The 26818-nt window shown below is 37.4% G+C and overlaps 3 protein-coding genes and 2 non-coding genes across 5 annotated transcripts; all 5 read left to right on the plus strand.

Annotated features, from left to right (window-relative positions):
- The first annotated feature begins 6444 nt into the window (after nucleotides 1-6444).
- Nucleotides 6445-8696, plus strand: LOC126606420 (uncharacterized). Its single transcript, XM_050273804.1, has 5 exons — nucleotides 6445-6801; nucleotides 6947-7053; nucleotides 7134-7281; nucleotides 7404-7598; nucleotides 7705-8696. The coding sequence occupies exons 1-5, from the start codon at nucleotides 6580-6582 to the stop codon at nucleotides 7969-7971; spliced, it is 939 nt and encodes a 312-aa protein (XP_050129761.1). The 5' UTR covers nucleotides 6445-6579; the 3' UTR covers nucleotides 7972-8696.
- On the plus strand, nucleotides 8498-8692 carry LOC126609428 (U2 spliceosomal RNA). The gene has a single exon (XR_007618149.1). It is a non-coding gene; the product is annotated as a U2 spliceosomal RNA (small nuclear RNA).
- Nucleotides 8697-11647: 2951 nt separating the features above from the next.
- On the plus strand, nucleotides 11648-14253 carry LOC126608850 (uncharacterized). The gene has a single exon (XM_050276861.1). It carries the CDS (start codon nucleotides 11964-11966, stop codon nucleotides 14148-14150), a length of 2187 nt encoding a protein of 728 aa, XP_050132818.1. The 5' UTR covers nucleotides 11648-11963; the 3' UTR covers nucleotides 14151-14253.
- A 41-nt stretch (nucleotides 14254-14294) lies between these two features.
- LOC126609434 (U6 spliceosomal RNA) lies at nucleotides 14295-14396 on the plus strand. The gene has a single exon (XR_007618154.1). It is a non-coding gene; the product is annotated as a U6 spliceosomal RNA (small nuclear RNA).
- Nucleotides 14397-15457: 1061 nt separating this feature from the next.
- Nucleotides 15458-26539, plus strand: LOC126606907 (isoleucine--tRNA ligase, chloroplastic/mitochondrial-like). The gene is made up of 22 exons (XM_050274302.1): nucleotides 15458-15684; nucleotides 16670-16868; nucleotides 17036-17190; nucleotides 17275-17376; nucleotides 18022-18091; nucleotides 18334-18446; nucleotides 18666-18734; nucleotides 18993-19100; nucleotides 19223-19373; nucleotides 20037-20265; nucleotides 20386-20672; nucleotides 20784-20920; nucleotides 21369-21516; nucleotides 21857-21988; nucleotides 22505-22633; nucleotides 23359-23486; nucleotides 23579-23737; nucleotides 24180-24305; nucleotides 24851-24924; nucleotides 25132-25381; nucleotides 25722-25901; nucleotides 26029-26539. The coding sequence occupies exons 1-22, from the start codon at nucleotides 15598-15600 to the stop codon at nucleotides 26275-26277; spliced, it is 3282 nt and encodes a 1093-aa protein (XP_050130259.1). The 5' UTR covers nucleotides 15458-15597; the 3' UTR covers nucleotides 26278-26539.
- Nucleotides 26540-26818: the final 279 nt, after the last annotated feature.

Consider the following 26818-nt stretch of genomic DNA (forward strand, 5'->3'; position numbering starts at 1 on the left):
ACATTAGAAAGAGGTTCCCCTTCATGAAGACTAAGACATCAACCAGTAAGAGCAGGAGTTGAAGTTGGCTTGCAATCGGTCATCTTGGTGTGACAGAGAATGTCCATAATGTATTTGGATTGAGAAAGATACATGCCAGTAGGTGTACGAGTGACCTTCATGCCAAGAAAAAAATTAAGTAACCCAAGATCCTTCATAGATAATAGTCTTCCAAGTTGAGCAATGAAACTTGAAATTTGAGCAGCATAATTCGCAGTGACTAAAATGTGATCAACATAAATCAAAAGATAAATGATAGTGGGACCATTGAAGAATGTAAACAAGGAGGAGTCAGCAATGGAAACAATAAAGCCTAAGTCCTCAAAGTGATGAGAGAAACACTGAAACCACGCCCAAGGTGCTTGTTTAAGGTCGTGTAAAGAACGACGAAGCTTGCAAACATGAGTAGGGTATTAAGGATCTACAAAGCCTGATGGTTGTCTCATAAACACTTCTTTAACCAGTGTGCCATGAAGAAATGCATTTTGGACGTCAAGTTAACGAATAGGCCAATTGAAGTGAAGAGCAATGGACAGTATGAGACAGATTGTTGCATGAGTCACAACAAGACTAAAAGTTTCCCCATAATCGAGACCTTCATGTTGATGAAAAACACTGGCAACAAGACGTGCTTTGAACTGTTCCGTTCAATGAAACCATCAGACTTACGCTTGATGCGATACACCCATTTGTTTGGAAGAACATTGAAATGTGGCTGACAAGGAATAAGAGTCCAGGTACCTGTGCGTTGGAGTGCATTAAACTCATTTGCCATTGCTTGCCGCCACTCAAGATACTTGTTTATTTGACTGAAACATGTAGGTTCAACCAGGTTATCAACATTAGTAGCAAGTAAAACATACTTAGGATTGGGTTGTTGAATCCCATCCTTACCACGTGTGACCATAGAGTGAGAGGAAGTAGTTAGTGGTGGGTGCTGACTTGTTGAAGACTGCCTTATATTCGAACTTGGGAAAAAGTTGGTGGGTGTGGGACCTAACAAGGATGGGTCTAATGTAGTGGTGATAAGATTGGATGAAAGGGTAGGAAGAGGAGGAGCCTGAGGACTGGCGTGGCAGGATATGAAAGTGGGAGTGGGAGTAGAAGTGGTGGGGTTAGTAGGTAGAATAGTGGGAGTGAGGTGTGGATTGATGGGATAACCTGAACTAGGATAGTGTGGCCCTATTTCAATCGTGGCAGGAAGTGTATCAGAGGAAGAAGACGGGAGAATAGGAATGGAGTCTTTGTATGGAAAAGAATTTTCATAAAAAACAACATGACGAGATAAAAATATGTGACTGTAGATGGATCTAAACAACAATAACCTTGTTGGTTCAATGAATACCCGAGGAATGTGCACTTTTTGGAATGAAATTGCAACTTGTTATTGTTGTAGGGACGTAAGTATGGAAAACATGCACAACCAAATACTTTAAGAAAATCATATTGTGGAGATTTGGAAAATAATTTGTGATATGGAGAATCATTTTGTAAAACTTTTGTGGGCAACCAATTTATAAGGTAATTAGCGGTATGAAAGACTTCAACCAAAAAAGATGCAGGCAAAAAAGCATGGGCAAGAAGTGTAAGTCCGATTTCGACCAAATGTCGGTGTTTTCTTTCGGCTAAGCTGTTTTGTTCCAGATGATGTGGGCAAGTGAAACGATGATGTATGCCATGAGTAGCCAAAAAAATTTGAAAATTATTATTGATATATTTTCCACCTCCATCTATTTGAAATGATTTGATTGTGGTACTGAACGTGTTTTCCACTAATTTTTTAAAAGTAACAAACGTTGCAAAGACTTCAGATTTTAATTTTAAAGGGTAAATCCAAGAATAACGAGAGAAATCATCGATAAAAATAACATAATATTTGAATCCATTAATAGAATGGGACGATGACGTCCATACATTAGAGTGTATCAATTATAAAGGAAATGACGACAAAGAAGTAGATAATGAAAATGGTAATTTATGACTCTTGCCAAGTGGACACAAGTGACACACTTCATTGGTGACTTTACCAAAAATGGGCAATTTATTCCTAGCTACAAGAAATTTAAATAGAACTTGATGGATGTCCTAAACGAGAATGCCAAATACTATCTGACACACGAGCACCGATACATGCAAAAATGCCATTATTGTTTGAGATGGAAAGACTGGAAAAATGAGAGAATCCATTCCTACTCTGGCCGTGCAAAAGGATCTTCCCCGTTTGCATGTCTTGAACATGATAAGAGGTAGGAGACAAAGTTAGAGAACACTTGTTATTGGTGGTAAAACGATTGATGGAGATGACATTAGTTGTGGTAGTAGGGCAATATAGGGTGTTTGATAATTTAAAGGTTTGATTAAGTGTTCGAATATAGGAATGTCCAACTTTTGAAATATGCAAACCTATGCCAGCAACTACTCCATTCACATGATCAGTTCCATGATAGTCACGAGCATTAGGGACTTGAGCTAAGTCGTTGGTGATGTGGGTGTTGGCGCCAGAATCAAAAAGCCAGTTCTGAACAGTAGGGGCACTGCCAGTGCCTGAGGATGGATCAGCTGTAGCAAAAGCTTGAAGACGATAGCCACAAACATGTCTCTCGTATGCCATATTCAGACGATTGAAACAGTTAATGGCAGCATGGCCGTGACGATGACAAATTTGGCATTGAACTATCCCAGAAGAATAAAAACCATTACTTCCAGAACCACCATTGGAAGGTACAACGCCAATGACTCCATCATTGTTGGACCGGTGTTGAGGAGCTGAGGGATAAGCAAACTTGATCTTCTAGGTTTATGGTAATTCCCAGAGTCAAAATTACAACCACCAGAAGAAGATCCATGTCCACCTTGATAGGAAGAACCACAGCCCTGAAAACCACCACCGAAACATCCTTCTCGCTAAGCAACAAGAATAGTCGGTGTAGCTTCAGGAGGAAGAATGTGTTGACTCTTTTGGCATCGCTTAATGCTGAGAAGAAGGAACTCTAATGCAGCATAGGAAATGGCTTCCTCTCGAACCTGTGCAGATGCAATAGTACTCTCATAAGCCGGGCCAACGTTATTAAGAACAATGGCCACTAAGTCCGCATTAGAGATAGGATAACCGGAGAGGAAGAGAGTATCGGTGATGTAATTGACATGATCCAAAAAATCAGCAATGGACAAGGCGATATGTGTTCATTAACTCACTTCAGAGCTGAAGGAAACAGCCAGTAGACGATGAAACATATCATTCCTTAAGAGAGGTCCAGGTAAAGTAGTAGCTAGTCTTACCAATGAGAGTGGCAAGAACTGTAGGATGGACAAAACTATTTAACTAAGACATCACCATGGCGTCTTGTTGGATCCAGGCCTTATAGGCCGGATTAACTTCAGCAGTAAGGTTGACGGCAATATCTTTGAGGAAGGCAGAAGGGAAAACACTGGTTCCATTGACAAAAGGAACCAAGTTCCAACTACGAAGAAAAGGCAACATATGTGCTTGCCACAGAGGATAGTTACTACAGTCCAACTTGATAGTGAGGAGATTGGAGACATTGGGAATGACTGGGGAAGGGATAGGTGACGGGGATCCAGTTTCAGAGGCCATTGAAGAAAAAAAAATTAGGGTGTTTTGAAGTTGTCATTAGACTGGGCTCAGTGATACCATAAAAGATATCAACTTGAAAATAAGAATGCTTGAACACAGTGCAATTTGAAGGTTCAACTCAGTTAACAATGAGTGATGCCTTCCATTTATAGGGATTACAAGGTATTCAGTTACAAGGACATTTATCTCCTATATCAAAACATTTACAAGATAAACATATTTGATAATTATCATGATCAAAACTATGCAGCAGACTTGACAAAGAAGAGGTTGATGTTTATCCAAACTCTACTTGCAGGTTTGAATGTTATACACGAGAAATGGTGTTGTTGTTATCAAGTTTGGCTGATTGGATTATTGATGTGGATTGGACTGCTGACATGGTTTATCACCTCACTGGTGGACGCCAGTCTCCCCAATCATTAGAGGACCTTTATTGTTTATACAGTAGATGATATCAAACTCTTGACCTAGAGAACAAATTTTTTTGTTGTATGGAAAATTGCCTATGTTGGATATAGTTGTTGGGTGCCCATATTCTATAATTTAATTTAAATCTTAGTGGTGAATAATCACACCTTTTCACTTCATAAACCCTACCTCAGGTGGCAACTAAGTAGAATATGCACTAGTGGAGCTAAGGTGGGTGCAATGGAATTCATTGACCCCAATAAGTTTGTTGGGCCACTCTTTATTTTTTGGGTGGAAAGAAGAAAAAATGGGAAGAGGCATTGCTTTGGTTTTTCGAAGAATAAGAAAAAGGAAGGTTGATGAGTTTGGTTTTATAATGGGAAAGAAGGCACATCCTTTTGTTTTGGCATCATCCAATATATATTAAGGCATTTGCTTTGCCCAGGGCCGGTCCAGAGATTTTTGAGGCTCGGGGCGACGTAAAAAAAAGTGCCCTAACTTCATGTAAGAAAATTATTTATTTTCACACATAAGACATCGAAAAAATTATACTTAAAAAAACACTTCAAACTCAATAATTTAGAAACACAGAAGGACTAATTTATTTTGTATTGAGAGAGGGAAACAAAAAAAACTTACGGGCTTACAAGTAGATAGATGATGAGTTTTGTTTACCATTTGAACTTTGAATGTGTTTTTGAATAAATCGTGAGGTGTTTTTTTTTCTTATTTACTAACCTTGTCAATATGGGACTAAAAAATAATGATGTTTTCGAGTCTTTAATTGATATGTATTATTAATGAATGGGCACTAAATTAAACATTTTGATGACACGTCATATAATTTGCAAATTTGGTCTACATATTATTCTTTGTTGAAGATTAGACTTGAATTAAAACGAATATTTAAAAATAACAACCCTACCTACTAGATAGTAACTAAAAATAAATTAACAACCAAACAAAAATTTGTAAAAATTGAAAAGAATAAACATGTACATAGCATTTCGAACTTAAGACCTCTTGTTAATGTTAAACAACAAAAATCATTGTTTCTAATTAAACTTCTTGATCCTTTAACCAAATTTTATAAATTTATACTCTTATAAAAAGAAATTTGTAAAAAATAGAAAGTAAATAAGCACACATGGTGTTTTGAACCTAAGACCTCCTCATTATTTTCAAATGACAAACCACCATTTCTAGTTAAATTTATGTGTCTTTGAACCAAATTTTATAAATGTATACTCTTATAAAAACATATATAAATATACCATCCTAATAATTTTGGTGCCCTTAATTTTTTTGGGCCCTGGACGATCGCCCTGCCTGCATTGGGCCTGGGCCGACCCTGGCTATGCCTTTTGGTTTTGAACAACAACAGAAGAGAGAAGAGCTATCTATCGACAACTCCAATTTGTGAGCAGAGAAAAGAGATGAGAGCCACACCAGGGAGAGCATTCAGCTCTCCCATTTGAAAAAAAAAGCTCATGGGCCTACCATTTTGAGAGAGAAGCAGATGCAAAGAGTGAGAAAAACATGGGGCACTATTTAAAGAAGGCAACAATTGTTGATTTAGTGTTCTCGTTGGATTACTTCATTTTTTGCTCTCCTTTGAGTAATCACTCATATTGGTGCTAGAGAAACTTGTTATGTATTTTTGTATTCTTTACTTGTTCTTTGTATGAGTGAGAGCTATTGGTGTATGTGGGATTTCATATTTGAGTTTGAAATCTATTTTTAAATGAAAGTATGATCGATTTTTTAAAGCTATTTTTTTGACCGCATTATTGTAAATTCCTAGCTCCGCCACTGAAAATATGGTCACTTTTTTTGCAACTCGTCATGTGTGGCCTAAGAGGTTGGGCCTTACATGCGAGATGGTCTATTGTCCAAACACCAAACAAAAGCAAAGACATGAGGTAAGACAAGAGAGTATGCCATGGTGGATCTGAAAATTTCTCCTTCTTGCAAAGGTAGAATTAGGGAATTTTTTGTATCTAAGTCAGAGGAATATGTTGATTCGACCGTCGGACGTCAGAATTTCTTCTTACCCTAAGCCCCCAAACGTTAATAACCTTTCTCGTGAGTACATTTTTGCTCACCACCCTCAAATGGTGGTAATGTTCACCATCATATTTATCACCGTTAGATGAGTTTGAATTTTGATATTTGTGTGGTGATGAGCATACACCATAGTTTATGGTGATGAGCAAAAATGCTTCCTTTCTCATAAGAACTTCCATAGTAGAAAACATCACCTTCATGCCACGTGTCTTAATACAGCAGACTCACCATAGAGTGTGATCTGCTTTGTTGAATGTAACCGTTACAAAAGGGACGGCCCAACGGATCTTTCCACGGCTTTTCAAAATTTAAAATTATAAATTAAAAAGGCGAACAACAATTTATTCCCTACTTTCGTTATCTCCATCACGCTATCCCTCATTCATCATCGAAAACCCAAAGATTTTCAGTCTCACATCTCTTTCTCTCTCTCTCCCCCATCATTGCCGTGTCCATCTCCGATTTCAATGGCTATGGCTCTCAGACCCATCGACAATGCTCTCCCAACCACACCGGAAAGACCCAAAAAGCAAACCAAAGTTGCTGTTCCAATCCAGAAGCAGAAACCTGAATTCGGCCTCATAAATGACGAAAACCAGGCTCCGCTTCCTGCAACCGCTGATGCCGCCATCGACTACATCTCTTCCGAGAATCTCAAACCCATCTCAGACCCTGATCTCAAGATTCAGGTAATTCTCCATCTCATTGGTATTTTTCCCTTTCTGTTACTTTGAGTAAAACCCGATTGGTGTCGCCCCTTGTACTCGAGTTCGATTCTCCTTACTGGTGTATTAATGTCGCAGTAAAATTTTAATAATTTTTGAAAATTTTCAGAGCTTGAATGAGGGATTGGAATCAAAGGATTGGGTGAAGGTGTGTGAGTCTCTGAACAATGTCAGGCGTTTTGCGCTCTACCACTCTGCCCTTCTGACTCCTACTCTGTAAGTGCTTTTCTTCCCAGTTTCAACTTCCGATTCTGTGCTGTGAAGTCACTAAAACGACGTCATTTTTGTATGTACAGAGAGAAAGTTATGGTGGTGCTGGTCAAGGCAATGAAGAATCCGAGAAGTGCCTTAATCAAGACCTCGATTATGGCTTCTTCCGACATCTTCACCGCCTTTGGCGATGGTTTACTTGAGTCCGCGGCCTCTAATGCATTTGATCAATTGGTGTGTAACCCAGACGGTTTTTTTTTTCTTCTTAAATTTAAGGATCGACAACCATTTCGTTTAGTTTTCAATTTTTTTATGTTCTGATGAACGGCTTGGATTGTTCGATGCGTTCTTCACAGCTGCTGCAATTGCTGTTGAAGTCATCTCAAGACAAACGTTTTGTGTGTGAAGAAGCAGACAGGGCACTGAGCTCAATGGTGCAGTCCTTGACCCCTCTTCCTCTGCTTCAGAAGCTTCGAGCCTACGCTTCCCATGGCAACCCTAGAGTCAGAGCCAAAGCTGCCATTTCCGTCGCATCTTGCGTCGCCAAGATGGTATTTACTATGAAACCAAAATGTTCTCTTGGGCTATGACTTTGAACAATACCATTTTTCTTGTTAACCTTGTTACGAAAAATGGGATTTTGGTACCGATTTTCAGGGGCTTGAAGGAATGAAGGATTATGGGGTGGTTTCTTTGGTGAAAATGGCTGCAGATTTGTTGAATGATAGGCTGCCTGAGGCAAGAGAAGCAGCGCGGGGAATTGTGATGTCGGTATACAATGCCTATACAGATAATGAAGAGGAGAAGCTGCGGGAGAATGAAGAGGAGAAGCCAGAGAAGCAGGAGATTTGGCTAAGCTTTTGCCAGTCTAATTTGTCAACAATCCATGCGCAGTCCATGGTCAAAATTACTTCTTCTCAGTAGAAAGAAGACTATGATTAGGGTTGTGTTTTACTGGTAGTAGAAGCTACAGTTTGGTTTGTGATTCTGCTGGTAGCCTTATAGCAGCATATATAGTTTGAGAGTGCCATGAGTTTACATCTTCCAGCTTCGTCTAAAAGCTGTTTTTACGTAATTTTATGTTGATGAAGTTCATCGTTTAATAAAATTTTCGTTGTTGATAATGGAAGAGTTGACGAAAGAGCTACAGAACCGTAATATACCAGCAATGCAAGTAACCAAACCAACCCCTCTGAAAATTCGGAAAAATATCTTTGAGATGGCAGCAATCTTACGGTAATATCTTTAGGGTTTAGATCTCTTTCTGAGCCGGCGTGCCATACACATACGGACAGTGAAACAAGCGGGTGGTAATACAACTAATTTTCAGCTGTGTTCTGGTGGCAAAAAGTTTTGGTTTCTTTAAGCCTAAGAATCCCACATCGCCCGTGCAAGAGAAGTGAGCAAGCAAACAAGCCAATAAAAGCTACCTTCCAAAGCTGAAAGAAGCATACCTTTCTCGGCCTTTTGGCTAAGATCAAGTGTAGTATCTGTTCTTATCAGTTTAATATCTGATACGTGGACCAACGGTCCACACAATATTAAATTAATTTTTTAAGGGGGAGGATTCACAACAGTAGCTTGCTACTGGGATCCTCATGTGTCGCCCAAGTGTTGCACTATTGCTCGGGCAGGCGCACCCCACCAAATCAAGTCCGAATTTGAATTTAGGTTAGTTATTAATTGCGAAGTTAGAGATTAAGAGGGTTATTTTAGTTTTAGTTATAGTGGATATAACGAAGAAATAAAAATTTAGAGCTTACTAAATCTGGGGTCTGAATTTATTTATTTATTTACAGATACTCTCATTAACCCATTCCTGTTGGTAGGAATGGTTTATTTCGACAAAAAGAAAATGTCAAAGTTATTACGTCATAATATTTAAGCTAAGTGATTGAATTTCTTATTCATAAAACTGCGATTAAAATGTTTGATGCCACTAATCGGAAATGTTCAGTATCCTTATTCATCGTAACAAATTCGAGTTTATATTCTCGCGTCACTCGTTGCACTACGCTAGAACCCATTAAAGCTAGCCATTGCTCACTAGCTTGTGAGGCGCAATTAACCATCAGAAGTTCGAATTCACTATTGTGGCTGCCCACATTCTGAGTCACAATTTTTTCGGTTTTTCTTGCAGACGAAGTGATGACGACAATGGTTTTCCTTTCAAATTTACGCTCAGATGGTGTTTGAATGGTTAATTTAGACGTTAGGAATTTAGGTTATTATCAGCGAACCCGTTTGATAAGCTGAGGGGTATACGGATTATGCCAGGTTAGGGCTCTACATCTTTTCCCAAATTGCTAGCAGCCATGCTTTTGCTGTTTACAAACATCTTCAGCAACTATTTGGATTGTGGTCCAATTTTTTATTTTCCATTCAGGGTGAGCCCATTCTAATTACTAAACCTAACTAACAAGAGTACGAAAGGACGAAAAAGAAGAACCAAATAGAGAACTCACTTTGTCAACTAAAGAGAGTGAAATATCAGCACACACTTTTTAACATTAAAAAGGTTGTATCCATAGTGAGTTTGTAACCAATTTTTTTTTTAGTACAACGATATATTTTTACACTAAAGGGAGAGGGAGTTCGGCTAAGGCTACACAATGGGCAACCTAATTTGGCATCGAATTCACTATCCATGAGTTCGTAACCAAATTATTCAGTCACCCCATTAGTGTAGATATATTATTGCATCAAAACATTAAAAAGGATGAATAATAAATTTTAGAACTGGGCAATAAACTAATTACACTCCATGCAAAATATATGTGACTCCTTCTAGTATCCTTGAACTAAATAAATAGCTACTATCAAAGTTTGATAATTGTTAAAGAGAACATCAGAAGAATATTTTATAATGTTGTGTATGAAAATAATCAGGGATGAAACCAGAAATTTAACGAAGAGGGGCATCTTAAAAAATTTAAGCTTTTTTATTTTTATTTTTTGTGACAAATGAAGCTAACTTTTTTACGAATGCTGAAAAAATAGTTACAAAATACCTAATTTTATTACTCTATTGTCTAATTTTGATTTAAGTGTTGTATTAACAATTTAATGCTCATTCGTACAACTAAATATAAACAACTCGACAAGATTTAGACATGAGCGAGTGAGAAACAAAAAAAAAAGGGGCACTTAAGATCTAAGGGAGGAATTTTCACTATTTTATGATTAATACAATTACAAGGATAAATGCATATTTAGCATCTCTAATAGTAATACTATATTTGGGGTACCATAATATATTTCAAGCCAAATGTGAGATGTCTAAATGAACTAATGCAAGATATGATCAAATTGCTTAGGGTATCAGAAAATAGGAAGTGAATAAAATGATAGAATATTGTACCGAATTTTGCACTTCCAACTTTTAATGCATTAGGGTGCATTGTAGACGTTCAAAACTTCAAGTTCCATCTTATAGCATAGCAATTAACAACCCAAAAATCGACACATTGGAGAAGACCTAACATTAATCTGGGTGCTAATGATGTTTTTTCAAGTTTGTATAAAGTAAATGTCAAATTTTTTACGTATTTTGAAATTATATCTAGCGCAAGGACTTGTATCATCATAAACAATTTTTCCGTTGATAGGAAGCTGAGGGATTGTACCTTTTTATTTGCCAAGTTGTAGAAATGATCTTTGTTTGGTCAATTAACATTTGATCACTGTCCACAAATATATGTATATATAACCCCAAATTCAATCTGGCTATAATGGAGTTCAAGTCAGATATGATTCACATGTAGCAGCTCTCGCGGCAAGACGTTTTGCTTTTTGTAAAGTTAGAATCCCACATCGGCCGCGCAAGAGAAGTGGGCAAGCAAACAGGCCAATAAAAGCCACATTCCAATGCTATAGATGGAAAACTTGTTTCGGCCTTTTGGTTAATATCAAGTGTTGTGTATGTTATTGTCAGTTTAATGTCTACACGTCGGATAATGCTTCACCCGAAATTGTTTGTGCTGGCGCGCCCGTCGAAAACAAGTTCAAATTATAGTTAGACGTATAAACAGGTCTGAACCATAAATAAATTATTTAAATTTTTGTGTTGACGGGAAATCAAACATTGATAAATTGGTGTTCTGCAATGTGTTTAGCAGGCTAATTTCCAAGATCTGATTCACTTGGCTGCCTCAATTTGTGTCACAATTTTCGTTTCTTCTTGGTCTTCTTGCAGACCAAGAAGAGATGACTACAAACTGGTTTTCGTTTCGAACTTATTGAGTGATGGGGTTGAATGGTTAATTTAGATACTAGGAATTTAGGTCAGTGTCAAGGAGCCCGTTTGATAATCTGAGGGGCTACCTCGTCCCCCTAATTGTAAGCAGCCATGCTTGTTTTATAATTCGGTATATGGGTTTAATTTCTAACGTCTTAACATTGTAGACAAATTGATGTATCTACAGCCTAATTTGTTCATGCTGGTTGTTAGTTCGAGAGTCACAGATTCAATGGTTCAGCTATTTGGACTCGGCCCTTTTAGTAATTTTTGCTGCTTACAAACAAGCGTCTTCAGTCCCATATCGACGGAAGGAAGAAAGCGTGGAAGTAAATGCTTGCTGTTTACAAACAACTGTCTTTTTCATCAGTCACAATTTGTTACTGGAGTAGCTTGGTAGGTCGATGTAACTATACGATGAGGACGATAATCACCAAAATTAGGCGTGTGCCCATTGCGGCTTTAAGCTAATTAGCCTTGCTCGCAAAGTCACACAATTTAAAAACATAGAAATTGTCGAAAGAAAAGAAAACACGAATAACACATTGAAAAAGTCGTCGAGGGAAAGAAAAAGATAAATCCAAATTTCTAAAACCCAACAAGCAAAACCCTTTTGGCTTTTGGCAGCTGCTGAATCTTCCTTCGGTTTTTCTTTTTGCAAGCGCAGAAGCTCGGATCTATGGACTCCTCAAAGCCTTCTGTCCGTCTTTCTGCAGCACAAGGGACTCTGGTATCCACCCAATCCAGCAACCCGCCGCCGCACAAGCTTGCTCTTTCCCGCACCTCTTCACTCTCAGGTTCTCTCTCTATCCGAGCTCCTCCTACCCCTGATTCCGATTCCGATTCCGATTCTCAGTTCCAAGAATTGGGTTATAGCTCTAGTGGTAATATTAGTAGCAGTGAATCTGATTCCGAGGCCTTCGTGACTGGGGAGGAGTTCGAAACGGCGTCGGAGAGGCCGCTGTTGGCCGACCCAGATGAGGAATTTCTCGGTCCTGTCGAAAGATACGAGCTTTCCTGGCCTTTTGTGGCTGACCCGGATGATGGGTTCGAGCCTGTTGTTGAGAAAGTTATGGTGGGTGACTCTGGGAGGGTTATGCCCGTTGCTCAGTTGTCATGGGAGAGTGATGATGATGGTGTGGTGGGTAGTGATGGGGTTTTGAGTGAAGTGGAAGACGGGGAGTTTTCGGTTCGGGTTAAGGTTCCGGGTAATGGGGTTGTGGAGAAGCTTAGTGTTGCGCCGAGGGTCAAGGTTTTCGAGATTGAAGAAGGAGAAGAAGAAGATGAGTTAGTGAAGTCGAAAGAGTCTTTGGTGGTTGAACAAGCTGAACCTGTTGCAAAGGTAAAGGGTTTTAAAGCTGATGAGGGTTTGGATTTGAATAATTTTTTCGAAGCCAAAAATGGGATTGAAAATAATGGTGTTGCTGCTGCTGAGATTGAAGATAACGGTCGAAATTCTGCGGAATTGAGCGTTAGTGTATTGGAAAAAGGGGAGAAAGGCAATTATATGGCAGAAGAATGCTTTGTGCATTGCCCGAATAGCGAGAGGAGTAATGGTGTTGATTTGGGTGTTGAGGGGAATGAAAATCAGAATGTGGACTTGACAACCAATTTGCGCCCGAATCTAGTTCCCGAGAGTTTGTATTTGGAAAATTGTAATTTATCTGAACTTACTAAGGATGATGAATTTGAAAATGCACTGTGTAGTGATATACTTAAATCAATCACACTGAGTTCGCTATCTGTACCTCTCTTATGTGACAATGGGGCGGAAAATGTTGGTGCTGTGCAATTTCAAGGTGATACAGCAGCATATGGAGCCAAAGTGGAAGTGCTTTTCAAGGAGAAGGAATTCCCTATACAGAAAGAACAAATCAGTTTCGGTCTGTTTGGAGAGAAGATTATTATCACACCTAGAGTTTCAGTTCTTGAAGGAGAAGAATCGGGGCCGGTGCTGTCGAAAGAGTCCTCGGTCATTGAACGGTCTATTCAAGCGCAAAGGATTGAAGATAATGGTCTTCCTGCTGCTGAGATCAACAAGGGACTTGAAAGAGGACCAGAGAAAGGCAAGTATGCGGCAGATGAATCAGTTGTGCATTGCCCTAATGGCAAAAGGAGTGGTGTTGATTCTAGTGGAAGTTCTGAGGCACCCGAAAGAGGAAAGCATTCAAGAACTGATTTTGGTGTTGAGGGGAATAAAGATCAAATTGGAGACTCAACGACATATTCAGAGCCAAATCCAGTTCAGGAGATTGTATGTTTGGGTAATGGCGATTTGTCTGAAGCTACGAAGTGTGATAGATTTGAATATGCACTGTGTAGGGATTTCCTTAAATTGATCACGCCAAGTTCCTCCGCGACATGCAATCACATCTTTAGGGATGAGACCAAAGTCGAAAGTTTCAGCATAAACGGAACAGCAGCTGAGGTAACTGTAACTCTTTCAGATGAAAATATGGTCACCGGACTCAAGTTTGAGGACCAGTTGGCTATTGGGGAGCGATTGGTTTTGGCCGGAAGTGCTGGAGCTTTGCAATTTGAAGGTGATACAGCACATGGAGCCAAATTGGAGGTGCGTCTCAACGACAAGGATTTCCCTAGAAGGCAGGACCCAACCAGCTTGGGTTTGTCTCTGATGAAATGGGGAGGTGGTCTTGTTCTAACAGCCGACATACTGTCTCTGTTCTCTGTCCGGAATTCTCAAATGGCTGTTCATGTTGTACTGGACAGCAAGCAAAGGGGCAAATTTGCTATAAAGACGGGCAGTTCAAACCAACTCCAAGTTGCAATTGTTGGGATTCTTTCAGTTGCGGCTTCAATCTTTGGGATTTTTCGCCCGAGATTCGGTGTTCAAAACTCAAGATAATAGGTGTAGTTTTCCTTTTGCTGTTGGTTGTACTTGTCACTAAATTTCAATGTCCAGCACTCTTATGTTTATGAAACCAAAACTACGTATTGAAGTTGTTGTACAGCATGTCTGAGTTCAGTCATTCCCAAAATTATCTACTCTGTCGTCTCTTCGAGGACATCTGATAGAACTGAAACGACAGAGAAAAGATTAGCATGGTCCATGCGCGAGGATGATACGCATAAATCGTTTCAATTGAACTTTCAAAAGTAAAGGGGTCCAAGTTATTCTGCCTTGCACTCCAAGTTTCTATTTGTTTGCCCTATTTTTCAGATTTGCACCCCAAGTAATTAATGTGCCCTTTTTCTTAATTAAAAATGATTGAAATGAACAAGCTCTCTGTTTATATAAACCAATCTTTAATGCACCATTATTTATGTTGAAAAGCTTTAAAGATTCAAATCCCAATTCCCAATCATAGAAAACGTGTAAGAATTCTTCTTCTTAATTATTCAAATTCTCATTTAATTGTTGGTTCCTTTTGCAAATTCTTCTAAATTCTCTTAGCACTTGGCACACAAGTTGGTATCGTATCATATCGTGTAGATCGATTCTCATTATGCAATTGGGTTTAGTATTTTATGTAAGTTATGAATCACTTCCGCTCATAAATACAATAAAAAAATATATATATATATATATATATAATTTTTTTTTTTGGTCTAACGTGCCTCAAGCTAACGACTTCCGTGTAAGACACGACAACCACTCAATTTTTCTTTAAGAAGTTAAATGTTTAAATTTTTATAAACAGACTCAAGCGTAGCCAAATTGATATGTAATCTATAACCATCTTTAAATTTCTCTTCTCATAATATAGATTAATTTAGTATAGAATATTGTTTGTATTAAAAGACACTTTTATGAAGCTAGGAGAATAGAACCATACCCATGTTAATTTTTGTCTCATGATTTTTAATTACTTTGTGATTTATATAATACAACGATATATTTACATTGCGCGTTGTATGTATTTTATTCAAGTAGCATAATAGGTCAACAATAATAATTTTGTTTGAACTCGCCATGAACGAGAACAAAATTTGACTTTTCATGAAACGAAATATCTTTAAATCGTACTACTAATTACTTGATTTATTTAATTCAAAAGCCAAAAATAAGAAAAGCTATAAGGGGGAAAAAAGCATACTACTACTAAGAAACAATATGTGAGGTGAAAAAAAAAAAAAGAGAAAGAATACGTGAGAAATTAAAAATTAAAAATAAAATGGGTTGAGCCGTCCACCCTACCCGTTTCTTTGACGGGTTCGAACCGGAAAAAAACAAACGGCTGTAACTTGCAAGGTTTTGGCTGGTTTTATCCGCATTCCGGATGGTGTTTCCCTCTTTCTGCTAACACTCCTCAGTCCCAGTCCCCAAAAATGGAGAAGAAGCTGCTCTTCCAATGAACTTCAAATCCTTCGCCGCCCACTCTTGGGCGCTCCAACCCAGGGAAGCCGCCATGGCTGTGATTCAGACCTCCCCCTACAGGGTATATACATATACACGCACGAGACATATATATATACATATCTGTATTGGATATAAACGCGCACACACGCAAACACTTGTTTTGAGTTCGCAGTTACGTTTCCAATTTCTGTTTGTTTCCCGAGAAAGTGTTGGGAAAAATTAGAGAGACTTGGAAGTTTGGTTTGACATTTCAATCTTTGTGTGTTGTTCCAACATTTCTTTTCGAACCAAGTTCTGAAGTAGTTGAAAAGGGTTTCCCGATCAGTAACAAATCAAAAGCGTCTTGTTTTTGTGTTACCTTTTTGAAGTTGTAATTTTTGCTTGTCAAATGGTTCTGGTTATGAAGTGATAATGTGCTTGAATTCGGATTTTTTAGTTTGAGTTGTGCCCGAAAGTGGATTACGATTCCGGTGTGTTTGTTTGCATAAAGTTAATATTTTTACCGGCATATGGGATTATGAGGCATTTTTGGGCTCTTTTCTTGTGGTGTGCACCAGTTGCTTGATGGAATGTCACAGAGAGACGTCTCGATTGTGTTCTCTATGGTTGGAGTTTTGAGTGAATTTCGATGCAAATAGAAGAAAAGATTATGAGATTTCTGCTGTTTGTAGCTATAATTCAAAAAATAAAAGCAGACAGAACTGATTCTCCTAAATCTGGAAACTGGCTCTTTTTTTTTCTTTCTATATGACAAAGTGCAAAGACACTATAAATTCTCTTAGCTTCTAATTGGAATTCGATAACCGAACTGAATCACTGGTGCCAATAACTAACTGTGAACTAAATTGTGACTTAATATTAACAAAGAAATTTAGATTTCCTTCCACACGTCTTACATGACCTTCAGAGTTCGGAATTGTTCTTTTCTTTTCTTCTTCTGAACTTCTTTCGACGTAGTTATACTTGAATAAACTGTTTGATTCATAATTGAGTTCAATTGGTCATTTGAACATTGGATTTGTATCTCATCTAACTCCATCTTAAATTGTGTTGTACGTGATCAGGTTCTGTCACAAAGAACTTGCTCATCTTTTAGGAGCACAGCTTCTGTTGGCTTATTTTATTTCAGAGACAGGTCTTCAGTTAAAGTTTTCTCTCTCTTTAACATGGCGCACTACTCTGCTTTTTCCAATGATGAGTTTGGTTCTTCCTCAAAGCGAAGATCTCGAGGACCTGTTATGGCCGCAAAGAAAGTAGCTGAAGGTGTTTTGTGTGTTATTATTCTTTTTTTGAAATTGGGTGCTTATAGTGTTGATATATCACATGATTTCAGAGAATTCCTTTTCAAATATTTAAATTTTTTGTCTGAAAACCGAACTAGTTGTAAATTTTGTCTGAAAGCCAAACACAATACTCCTTTTTTTGTTTAGGGAAAAAGCAAGAAGAGGGAAAATACAAGCACACGGTTGAACTGCCAAAGACATCATTTAGCATGAGAGCGAACTCTTTAACACGAGAGCCTGAAATCCAAAAAATATGGGATGACAATCAAGTTTTCAAGAGAGTTGTTGGTAAAAATACAGGGGTGAGTTTCATACCATGCCTTTCTTGGATTTAGGTATTTTTGACCTGGCATGACTTAATGGCAAACTTTTACTTTCTTGGTCAGGAAAATTTCATTCTTCATGATGGTCCTCCATATGCCAATGGAGATCTTCACATAGGCCATGCTTTAAATAAGATTTTAAAGGATTTTATCAATCGTTATAAGGTATATATTCCTCCTCTACTTATCCATTCACTATGATACGTTTACATATATTTGGCATTTCATCACAAACAAAACAACCTTTTTAGTAAACAAAGGGGGTGGGAACACCCAACAGAAAGAAAATTACCTTGTTAACAGCTTGGAAACTGAATAGTATTGGTAAACCAAGTTCTAATTAATAAATAATGATTGTTCCAGATCACCAATTGCTTGCTAGCTTTTCGTATTCATGCTAATGTTAATATTCTAGCACTCTTGAGTCTTGAACAACAAAATGAATTGAAGGCTTGCACAACAATTTTAGCTCTCATTTGAATAACATGATGATATCTGGATTTCATTTGTTCTACAGTTCTTTTTAAGTATCAGAATAGGTCTATACATTTCTACTTTGGGTGGTGGTTAAGAAAATAAAAAAGCATGAGAATTTCATGCTGCTTTACAGTTATTTATTCAACTAATATTTTGATGAATTACTCTCTTAACATACTAAAAGAAATAAAACAAAACAGCTTTAGTTACGTAAACCCAGCTCCTGTCCTCTTTAAACATGCAAACTAAGCTACATTTGATTGGCTGTCAAACTCAACGACCCTTTCACAAAAATAAGTAAAGTTCATTCCTGTATTCTTTTTCTGTGGGCAGCTTCTTCAAAATTATAAAGTTCATTATGTGCCTGGTTGGGATTGTCATGGCTTACCAATTGAGTTGAAAGGCAAGTACTGCTTCGTTCATATTCATTTCTGTATCATGAAAACCACTTTTAGAGGGAAAACAAGTTGAAGAAGCGTAAAATCCTCTCGGTTTCTCTTAAACTTGCCTTCATTGGTAGAAACCAAGGTTTTTATTTTTTATTTTATATTTGAAAGAGAAGTAGAAAAATCCAGTTAAGTACAATAGGTTTATTTTCCTGGGTGCATGTGATGATTGACTTCAGCATCATTTCGATCATTTCAGTTCTTCAATCACTTGATCAAGCTGCTCGAAAGGATCTAACACCAATAAAGTTGAGAGCAAAGGCAGCCAAATTTGCCAAGCAAACCGTTAAAACTCAGATGGAATCATTTAAGGTAAATACCCTTTATTGTGTCTCATATTATGTCTGTGTTTTGGCTCTATTAGAGTGATTCTTTGGAGATGATTCTCTTGCCCTTTCAGGATAAATTGCAATTTAGTTATGTTGTTAGGATGTTGAATTTTCATTTTGAAAAGGAAAAAGAATAATAAAGGATTTAGTATTTAAACAGAGTGGAATATTCTTGAAGATTAATTGTTTCATCTGATTGCAGCGTTATGGAGTGTGGGCAGATTGGAATAATCCCTACCTCACTCTTGATCCAGAATATGAAGCTGCTCAGGTAGTCACAATGCTCATGCTTTGTTTGTAGACAATTAAACTGAATGTAACTTGTAGAAGATTGTCAACAATCCTATACTATGGTAAAGTGATTTCTAGACTTCATATAGCATTTCTTTTAGTAACAGAAATTACAAAAAAAGAAGAAGAACTATATGAAAAACGACCCAAACTTGCTCATCATTGTGTTAAGGATATTGATCCTATATGTTGCTGAGTCCGTACAAGTTTATCTCACCTGTGTCATATCATTTCCTAGATAGAAGTGTTTGGCCAGATGGTCCTTCAAGGTTTTATCTACAGAGGCAAGAAACCAGTTCACTGGAGCCCCTCATCACGAACTGCTCTTGCAGAGGCTGAGTTGGAGGTAAATCCACTTTTTCTGTGATCCTTGTGTAAAAGGACGTCACTTATCATGTATTATCTGATTTTGCTTTCTACATTGTATTGGTATAGTTCCTATTACTTGACTGAAACTTTTATATACAGTATCCGGAGGGGCATGTTTCGAGAAGCATATACGCCATTTTCAAATTGGTCAGTGCCTCTCCTACTTCAGGTGGCTTATTAAATGAGTATTTCCCAGATGTGTGCTTGGCCATTTGGACAACTACTCCCTGGACTATTCCAGCCAATGCTGGTGAGTTTCTTTGCTGCCTTTTTCAAATTGCTAAAATATTGGTAGCAGCATATTATTACAGTTTTTATTAATTATAGTAGTTTCTTTTTTTATTTTTATGGATTTCAAGGCGATAACAGCCTACTAAAGCATAAGTATTTGTTAAAACTCATCAGAAAAGTACCACAACTGTGGTATATCATTGTGTGTGAATAAGGCTCTACAAATAGAAAGCGCTATTTTTATGTTCATCTCTATTCTCTATAAATAAGCTGTTTACTGAAGCTGCCTGTAGTTATTTTGCTAAAATTTCTTCAGCCTTGATTTTGCAGTACAAACTTCTTGATCTTAGTCATTATTAATCAGTCAATTTTTTTTTTAATCTGTTTACATTATGCCTTGTGTATGGGACAAGGTTAACTGTTTGTAATTAAGCCTTAGCTTGATTTGGAATATTGGATGAACCGACTTTGAAGAGAATGTACCATTATAATCTTTGCCACTTCTCATTTATAATAGAACTTGCTAGTTGCTACATAATTAAGAATTCTCATCTTGCTAGTAATTCGTAATAATTAATATTTGTTTTCTTTCCTACATAATAAAGCATTCTCACTTGTAGATATGAGCAACTGCCTTGATCATTCTAAGTAATAATTTTATTCTCCCTGTTTCATTTCACAGCTGTTGCAGTGAATGCCAAGCTTTTATATGCCATTGTTGAAGTACAGTCACTCCCAGAAGATTCTTTATCTGATGGAAATAAAAAGGGAAGGCCTGGAAATTTTTTGAAGGAAGAAAAGAAGCCTTTCCTAATTGTCGCTTCAGATCTTGTGCCAGTGTTAGAAGCAAAATGGCGTGTGAAGCTTCTTGTTAGGAAAAGGGTGTCAGGTTCAGATCTGGAAAACTGCAGGTTACGAATTTAAAAAGATACCTATGAAGAAGATGTATATAACATAGTTATCTCCCTGTTTCCGTCACAGATGAAACTGAAAACTATTGACTGAGGTGTGATATCTAATTTTCATTTCAGGTATGTCCATCCGATATTTAATAGGGAATGCCCGGTTGTCATTGGAGGAGATTATATTACAACGGACTCAGGAACAGGACTGGTTCATACAGCTCCTGGACATGGTCAGGAGGATTATGTCACTGGCCAGAAGTACGGACTACCTATGCTTTCTCCTGTAGATGATGATGGAAAGTTCACTGAAGAAGCTGGAAAGTTTTGTGGGCTTGATGTGCTTGCGGATGGTAATATTGCTGTGGTGAAATACTTGGATGAACATTTATCAATTATCATGGAAGAATCCTACAGTAAGTTTCTTTCCTTCCACTTGAGCGGATAATTAGGGAACTTTCCTATTATTTTTTCTTCCGGGTTATACCAAGCTGAGTCAGTGACAAGCTCTTCCTTCTGCTATGCAGAACATAAGTATCCATACGATTGGAGAACAAAAAAGCCAACAATATTTAGGGCAACTGAGCAATGGTTTGCTTCAGTAGAAGGGTTTCGCGACGCTGTTATGGATGCAATTGGTCATGTAAAATGGATTCCACCTAAGGTATTGGTCAGGACGGCATAATGGACTAGTCTTCTTTGACTATTTATTAGATAAATAATAAGGTCATATTAATTATCTTGGACTCTTACATAATTAATTGTGCCCTTTGCTAGCTGCTTGTTTTCAACATTGCTTCATCATCTAGCAGAATTTGAATCCTTGTATTTGCAGTGTTTCTCAGTACTGATATGACAACTTCAACTGAATTTCCTCAACTTACACTAAGTTTAATAAATATTTCACTCATATTTAGGACAAGTAACCCGATTCACCTTCATTAAACTTAATAATTGATCCAGTTCCACCTGCCCAGATGGAAAATGTGCTTGGAAATATGAAGCTTATGCATTATGTTTTCCTAGGAGTTTTACTGATTTAACAGTTGTAGAATTAAACATTATTCATAGTTCTGGATTTACATTAGTTTGCATGGCCATTGTTTGTTCAGGCAGAAAACAGAATATCTGCAATGACTTCTAGCCGCTCTGATTGGTGTATATCGCGGCAGAGGACATGGGGTGTTCCAATTCCAGTCTTTTATCATGTCGATTCAAAGGAACCTCTGATGAATGAAGAGACTATTGAGTATATCAAGTGTAAGAGCCATATAGATATTACTTCCACTTTCTGTCTACTCATTGCCAAAAATATTGTCTAATGAAGATCTTAAAGAAGTTAATATTTGCTTTAGTTGAGCATCAGTTGGGGTTTATCTAACTGCATATGATACGAGGGTTTCTCACTTTAGCTAATGCATGTCTGTCGGTCTGTGCCCACACGGGTCTGTATTTGTGTTATTTTTGTACTTATAAGGAGATAGCTAGATAGATCAATCAATCATTATCCATATAAACAGACTGCTCAATTGATTAGCTTACTTTTAATTTTAAAGATGAATGGTGTATTTTGATTCTGTCAAGTCACCTATTTTTGCAGCTATAATATCCGAAAAGGGTAGTGATGCGTGGTGGTACATGAAGGTGGAGGATCTCCTCCCCGATAAATATCGTGATAAAGCATCTGAATATGAAAAGGGGACTGATACAATGGATGTATGGTTTGATTCAGGTATTATTGTTGTAATTATTTAACCTATGTCAACTCTATCTTCTGCTGCTTTATAAGAATATTCTTTATTGCTTGCTATGAATACATATAGATAATTTCATCATTGGTGTTTTTATTTTCCTTACAGAAGGGCAGTCTTGAAATATCTCATTTTGCATCTAATCCATTTGTATCGCCATGGTCATTTTTATAATGCTCATGTATGTAGTTATACTTGTTTGGTTGAAACACAATTGATTGTTTTGCTGGTATGTGGTACATATAATGGTTAGTTGTCTGTTTTGATGTATAATTGCCTTGCCTATTCGCGAACATATTTTTTTTAGGGTCAAATATTCCAGAATATAATTGAACTTTGCCTTTTCCCTTACCATAGTCTATATTGGGATCGGTAAGTGTTTACTACTTTGGATGTATGTACATAACTTGCGTTTAACCTTTTCAGTGCTATAATTTAATTTAATTTTTTATGTTTCTTTACATGGATTTAAGTAAATGGATACGTTCTATTTTCAGGCTCTTCTTGGGCTGCAGTATTAGGAAAAAGAAATAGCCATAGTCTTCCGGCGGATTTGTACCTTGAGGGTATGGATCAGCATCGTGGGTGGTTCCAGAGTTCTTTGTTAACAAGTATTGCTACTAAAGGTAATGAGAATCAGGATATATTCATTTATCTTCACTATGCAATATAACAATGAATCTGGCTGTTTAATTTTTAGTTTTATTTTGTGTAAATAGCACATTTGTGCATTACTCCTTGTGTTTGAATTGTTATTAATTTTGGGGATAAGTCACACACATTTTCATTGGAAGTAGTGTTCTTTATTTAAGACAAAACATCCTGTGGTTCTGTCTGTCACCCATACCTGATGTAGTTTGTACTGTTATGTAAAGCAGTTGAATCTTTTGACAGAAAAAAGAATCACATATGTTGTAGGAAACATATGTGATATTTTTTGGGTGCACGATTTATGTAGGATAAATATGGTTAAAAGGCCACGTTAATCCTTCCATTGCATTATCTTCATACCCTTGCTCTTTCAGCATTGGCATCATAGTTGAATAAGAATAGTACATTGTTAATGCGAACCAGACTTAGATTGGTTGCTAGGTTATATCTTTGGAATTAAATATCTTGACTGCAGCATTGTAGTGACTACAATGTAGCCTTTAGTCTCTAACAACAGTAGTTGAACGTAGAGGGAAATGGTATATAATTTGAAAGGGTTCAGCAATGCATATACTTGTTTATGTGCAGGTGTTCATTCTTATGTATGGATTCTAAGCCACGGAGGCTGATTTCATTTTACAGAGAAGTATTTGTTTCAAACAGTGACACCACATGAATTTGTTACTTTTCTTTGTTACAGGAAAGGCTCCATATTCCAGTGTTATAACACATGGATTTGTATTGGATGAGAAAGGTTTGAAAATGAGCAAATCTTTGGGTAACGTAGTAGATCCACGGACTGTGATTGAAGGAGGGAAGAACCAAAAGGTCAGTAAAGTAAATTTAAACCAACTCAGTAACCACCTGAACCAATCTTCAACTGTAACTGGATACTAAAGTATTGGTTCTTCTTCTGGCAGGATGGCTATGGAGCTGATGTCCTGCGTCTCTGGGTTTCTAGTGTAGATTATACAGGCGATGTAACAATTGGCCCCCAAATTCTCCGTCAAATGTCAGATATTTATAGGAAGATGCGAGGAACATTGAGATACCTTTTGGGAAATCTTCATGATTGGAATGTATGTTCAACATTCACTATTGATGCTTTTGAATTAACATATTTCACTCAATTAAAAGTTCTACACTTTTGTTATCTTAAGACTTTCAATCTTTTCTACCTTTTGCTGGATAAATATATGGGAATTTTAATGAAAAGCTCCCGATACTGTTCACTTTAACGAAAAACCATATTTTTACACTAAAAAGTCAATCCTGGTACTATTCACTTTACCCTTTATTTTGTCCTTATTGTTAAAATGCAAAGTTTTCAAACCTTTTTCATTAGTTTTCCTTAAATATATTTCATTGAAATATTGTAATTGTCCTCTCTCTCCCTCTCTCTCTTATTTAAAAGATGTTTATTTCTTTTTGTATGTTTATGCTGCAAGTAAGAATTCAGTTTCAGACAGTTTTATCTTGGTCTGTTGTTTTCACTTATATATAATTACATCCTCTCGGCAGGCTGATAATGCTATCGCATACCATGATCTTCCCATGATTGATCAGTACATGCTGTTTCAGCTTGAAAATTTTGTGAAGAACAGTAGAGAGTGCTATGAAAACTATCAATTCTTCAAGATATTTCAGGTTAACTTTTTGTTTTTCTTGTTGGTTTGATTTAGTTGTGTTTCTGTTTAAAGCATACATTTTTATGCTCAATTAGATGATAGCATTGTTAGTGAGACTTTGTTTCTCGAAATGGCTCCTAGAATATTATACTCATGTATGTAGCAACTTTAGAGATCATCCCTCTCTGAAAATTGGGAGTTGAATGAGAAAGGATAAATCACAGAGATTTACTGAAACTGAGATTGTGCCAATTCATAAAAGCAGCATACAATTGCCAGTATGGCTGACAGTTTGGTACATAAACCAAATAATTTGAAGAAAAGCTTGTAAATATATGGTGGGTTATGTCCCCTTTGAAAGAAAGCTTAGAAATAAATCCACCATTCTTGGTTTCATACTGAGATGCCAATCTGAGCCACTGGAAAATTCATTTAAAAAGCACAGCAGTAGATAGTCTCTCAGGGGTTGTTGCTACTGATTCCTGATTCTGTGTCAACTTAGCCCTTAATTTAGCTGGAGAACTTTTCTTGCAACTATTTACTTAGTTTTCTGCTTATTTTCAGATCATACAGCGGTTTGTCGTTGTTGACCTCTCAAATTTCTATTTTGATGTCGCCAAAGATCGCCTTTATGTTGGGTAATTCTTCCCTTGCTCAATGTACTAGTTCTATGCATGTGCATAACTCCTGCATCCTCATTCTGTGACCCTCGTGATATTCATATGCTTTTACATTGCAAGTTTTCATTTTCTGTAGACTTACTCATCTCTAAATTTCAAACATTGGCTTGCGATCTTGTAGTTTTAATCCCAGAATAAGTGAGGCGCATGGTTTATCATTTTCAGGGGCACAACAAGTTTTACTAGGAGAAGTTGTCAAACAGTTCTTTCAGCACTTCTCCTATCTGTAGTGAGAGTGATTGCTCCAATATTACCTCATTTGGCTGAAGATGTATGGCAAAACCTTCCGTTCCAGTACACTGATGAAGGTGGCTCTGCTGCTGAATTTGTTTTTGAATCAAGATGGCCAGCTTTGAACAACACATGGCTCTCTCTTTCGAAAGAGGAAACTGATTTCTGGGAAAAAGTTCTTGAGGTAATCACCATTCTGTTTAATGTTCACACATTAGTACAATTTGGGGTTCGTACTATGCATGGCCTTGTGCTATATTACAACTGAATTGTTTAAAGGGAAACCTTGAAAAATTTAAACTATTGTGCCTATTGGTTTTCTTTCAAAATATAATCGATATCGTAAACTTAGATCTTCTTGTTTGTTTATTTTATTGAAAGCATGTATTCACCTGTGAAATAATGCCGGATAAATCTAGATTCTTAAGTTAGAAGACGGCTCTTAGAACATTGAAAAAAATGACATGTTGATATCTGTCTCAATGTGTTTCACTTGTTTCTAATGCGTATGCACTTGTGACCAGTTGAGAACTGAGGTGAATAAAGTTCTGGAGGTTGCTCGTACGGAAAAGCTAATTGGTTCTAGTTTAGATGCCAAGGTCTACCTCCACACTTCTGATTCCAGTCTGGCCTCTAGATTAGTTGAAATTTCTGCAGCCGACAAGGATGCAGACACATTGAATCGGATTTTCATTACATCTCAAGTAAGTATTTTGATGTTTTCAGCATACAATGGGTTCTCGTGATGGTCAAGAACAAAATAATTACGTTGTTGAGGAACTCAATTATAACTTACGTGCATATTCGAAATATATGTTTATATGCTTGCAGGCAGAGGTTCTCCCGTCCTTGGAGGAGGAGCTGATTGCGAATATACCGCACAAAGGAGAGTACCTCATCGAAGAAAACATCAAAGTCTGGATTGGAGTGTCTCGCGCAGAGGGCCTAAAGTGCGAAAGATGCTGGAATTATTCACCTCAAGTTAGCTCCTTTCCAGAGCACAACACTCTTTGCAGCCGCTGTTATAATGTGGTTGATATTCAACAGTCTCAATCTCCAGCTGTAGCTGTGGTCAGTTGATGTTCAACCGCAAAATCTGAAACGTTCCAACCAACATAAGTCGATACGATATGCATAAGAATTATATTCACCACAAGTTGATTTGTTCTCTGTGTAGTATTCCGGCATTACGATATTTGCTCCGATTCCGTTTCTTTTCGGGTTGAGCAGACAAGTAGCTTTTGTACAGCATATTGTTGGAGCTGCATTTGTGCAGAGCACCAATTGAAGATTTTGATGAATATTTCAACCCATGGTAATTTCCCAACCTTTTTGAAGAAAATATGGGCTCCGGCTATAATCGTACTTTCTATGCGAGATTAAACTAACCGTTGCAAAGATCCATTTGATCTATACGCAACATCTGATTGTTAATTTTTCGAGCAGGGCGCAGCAGATAGAAACAAATTAAAATGATAAATATGATGGATAAGTAGGGTCCACTATCTCCTAGTGCGAGGAGAGGCCTGAAAATCCTATAAACTTTGGGTCTAGTACCAGCCTACAATGTAGACACTAGAAAGAACAAAGCAACATATTCTTAAACAAGAGAAAGACACAT

Source organism: Malus sylvestris, chromosome 16, assembly GCF_916048215.2.
Source record: "Malus sylvestris chromosome 16, drMalSylv7.2, whole genome shotgun sequence".
Classification (NCBI taxonomy): domain Eukaryota; kingdom Viridiplantae; phylum Streptophyta; class Magnoliopsida; order Rosales; family Rosaceae; genus Malus; species Malus sylvestris.

Bases quoted from the DNA above. Each gene is read 5' to 3' on its own strand.
- LOC126606420 (XM_050273804.1), top strand. From the start codon at position 6,580: ATGGCTATGGCTCTCAGACCCATCGACAATGCTCTCCCAACCACACCG. The intron at 7,282-7,403 runs GTGTGTAACCCA...CGTTCTTCACAG, and splicing joins CTAATGCATTTGATCAATTG to CTGCTGCAATTGCTGTTGAA. The intron at 7,599-7,704 runs GTATTTACTATG...ACCGATTTTCAG, and splicing joins CATCTTGCGTCGCCAAGATG to GGGCTTGAAGGAATGAAGGA.
- LOC126608850 (XM_050276861.1), top strand. From the start codon at position 11,964: ATGGACTCCTCAAAGCCTTCTGTCCGTCTTTCTGCAGCACAAGGGACT.
- LOC126606907 (XM_050274302.1), top strand. From the start codon at position 15,598: ATGAACTTCAAATCCTTCGCCGCCCACTCTTGGGCGCTCCAACCCAGG. The intron at 18,092-18,333 runs GCAAGTACTGCT...CGATCATTTCAG, and splicing joins CTTACCAATTGAGTTGAAAG to TTCTTCAATCACTTGATCAA. The intron at 20,673-20,783 runs GTAAGTTTCTTT...TCTGCTATGCAG, and splicing joins TATCATGGAAGAATCCTACA to AACATAAGTATCCATACGAT.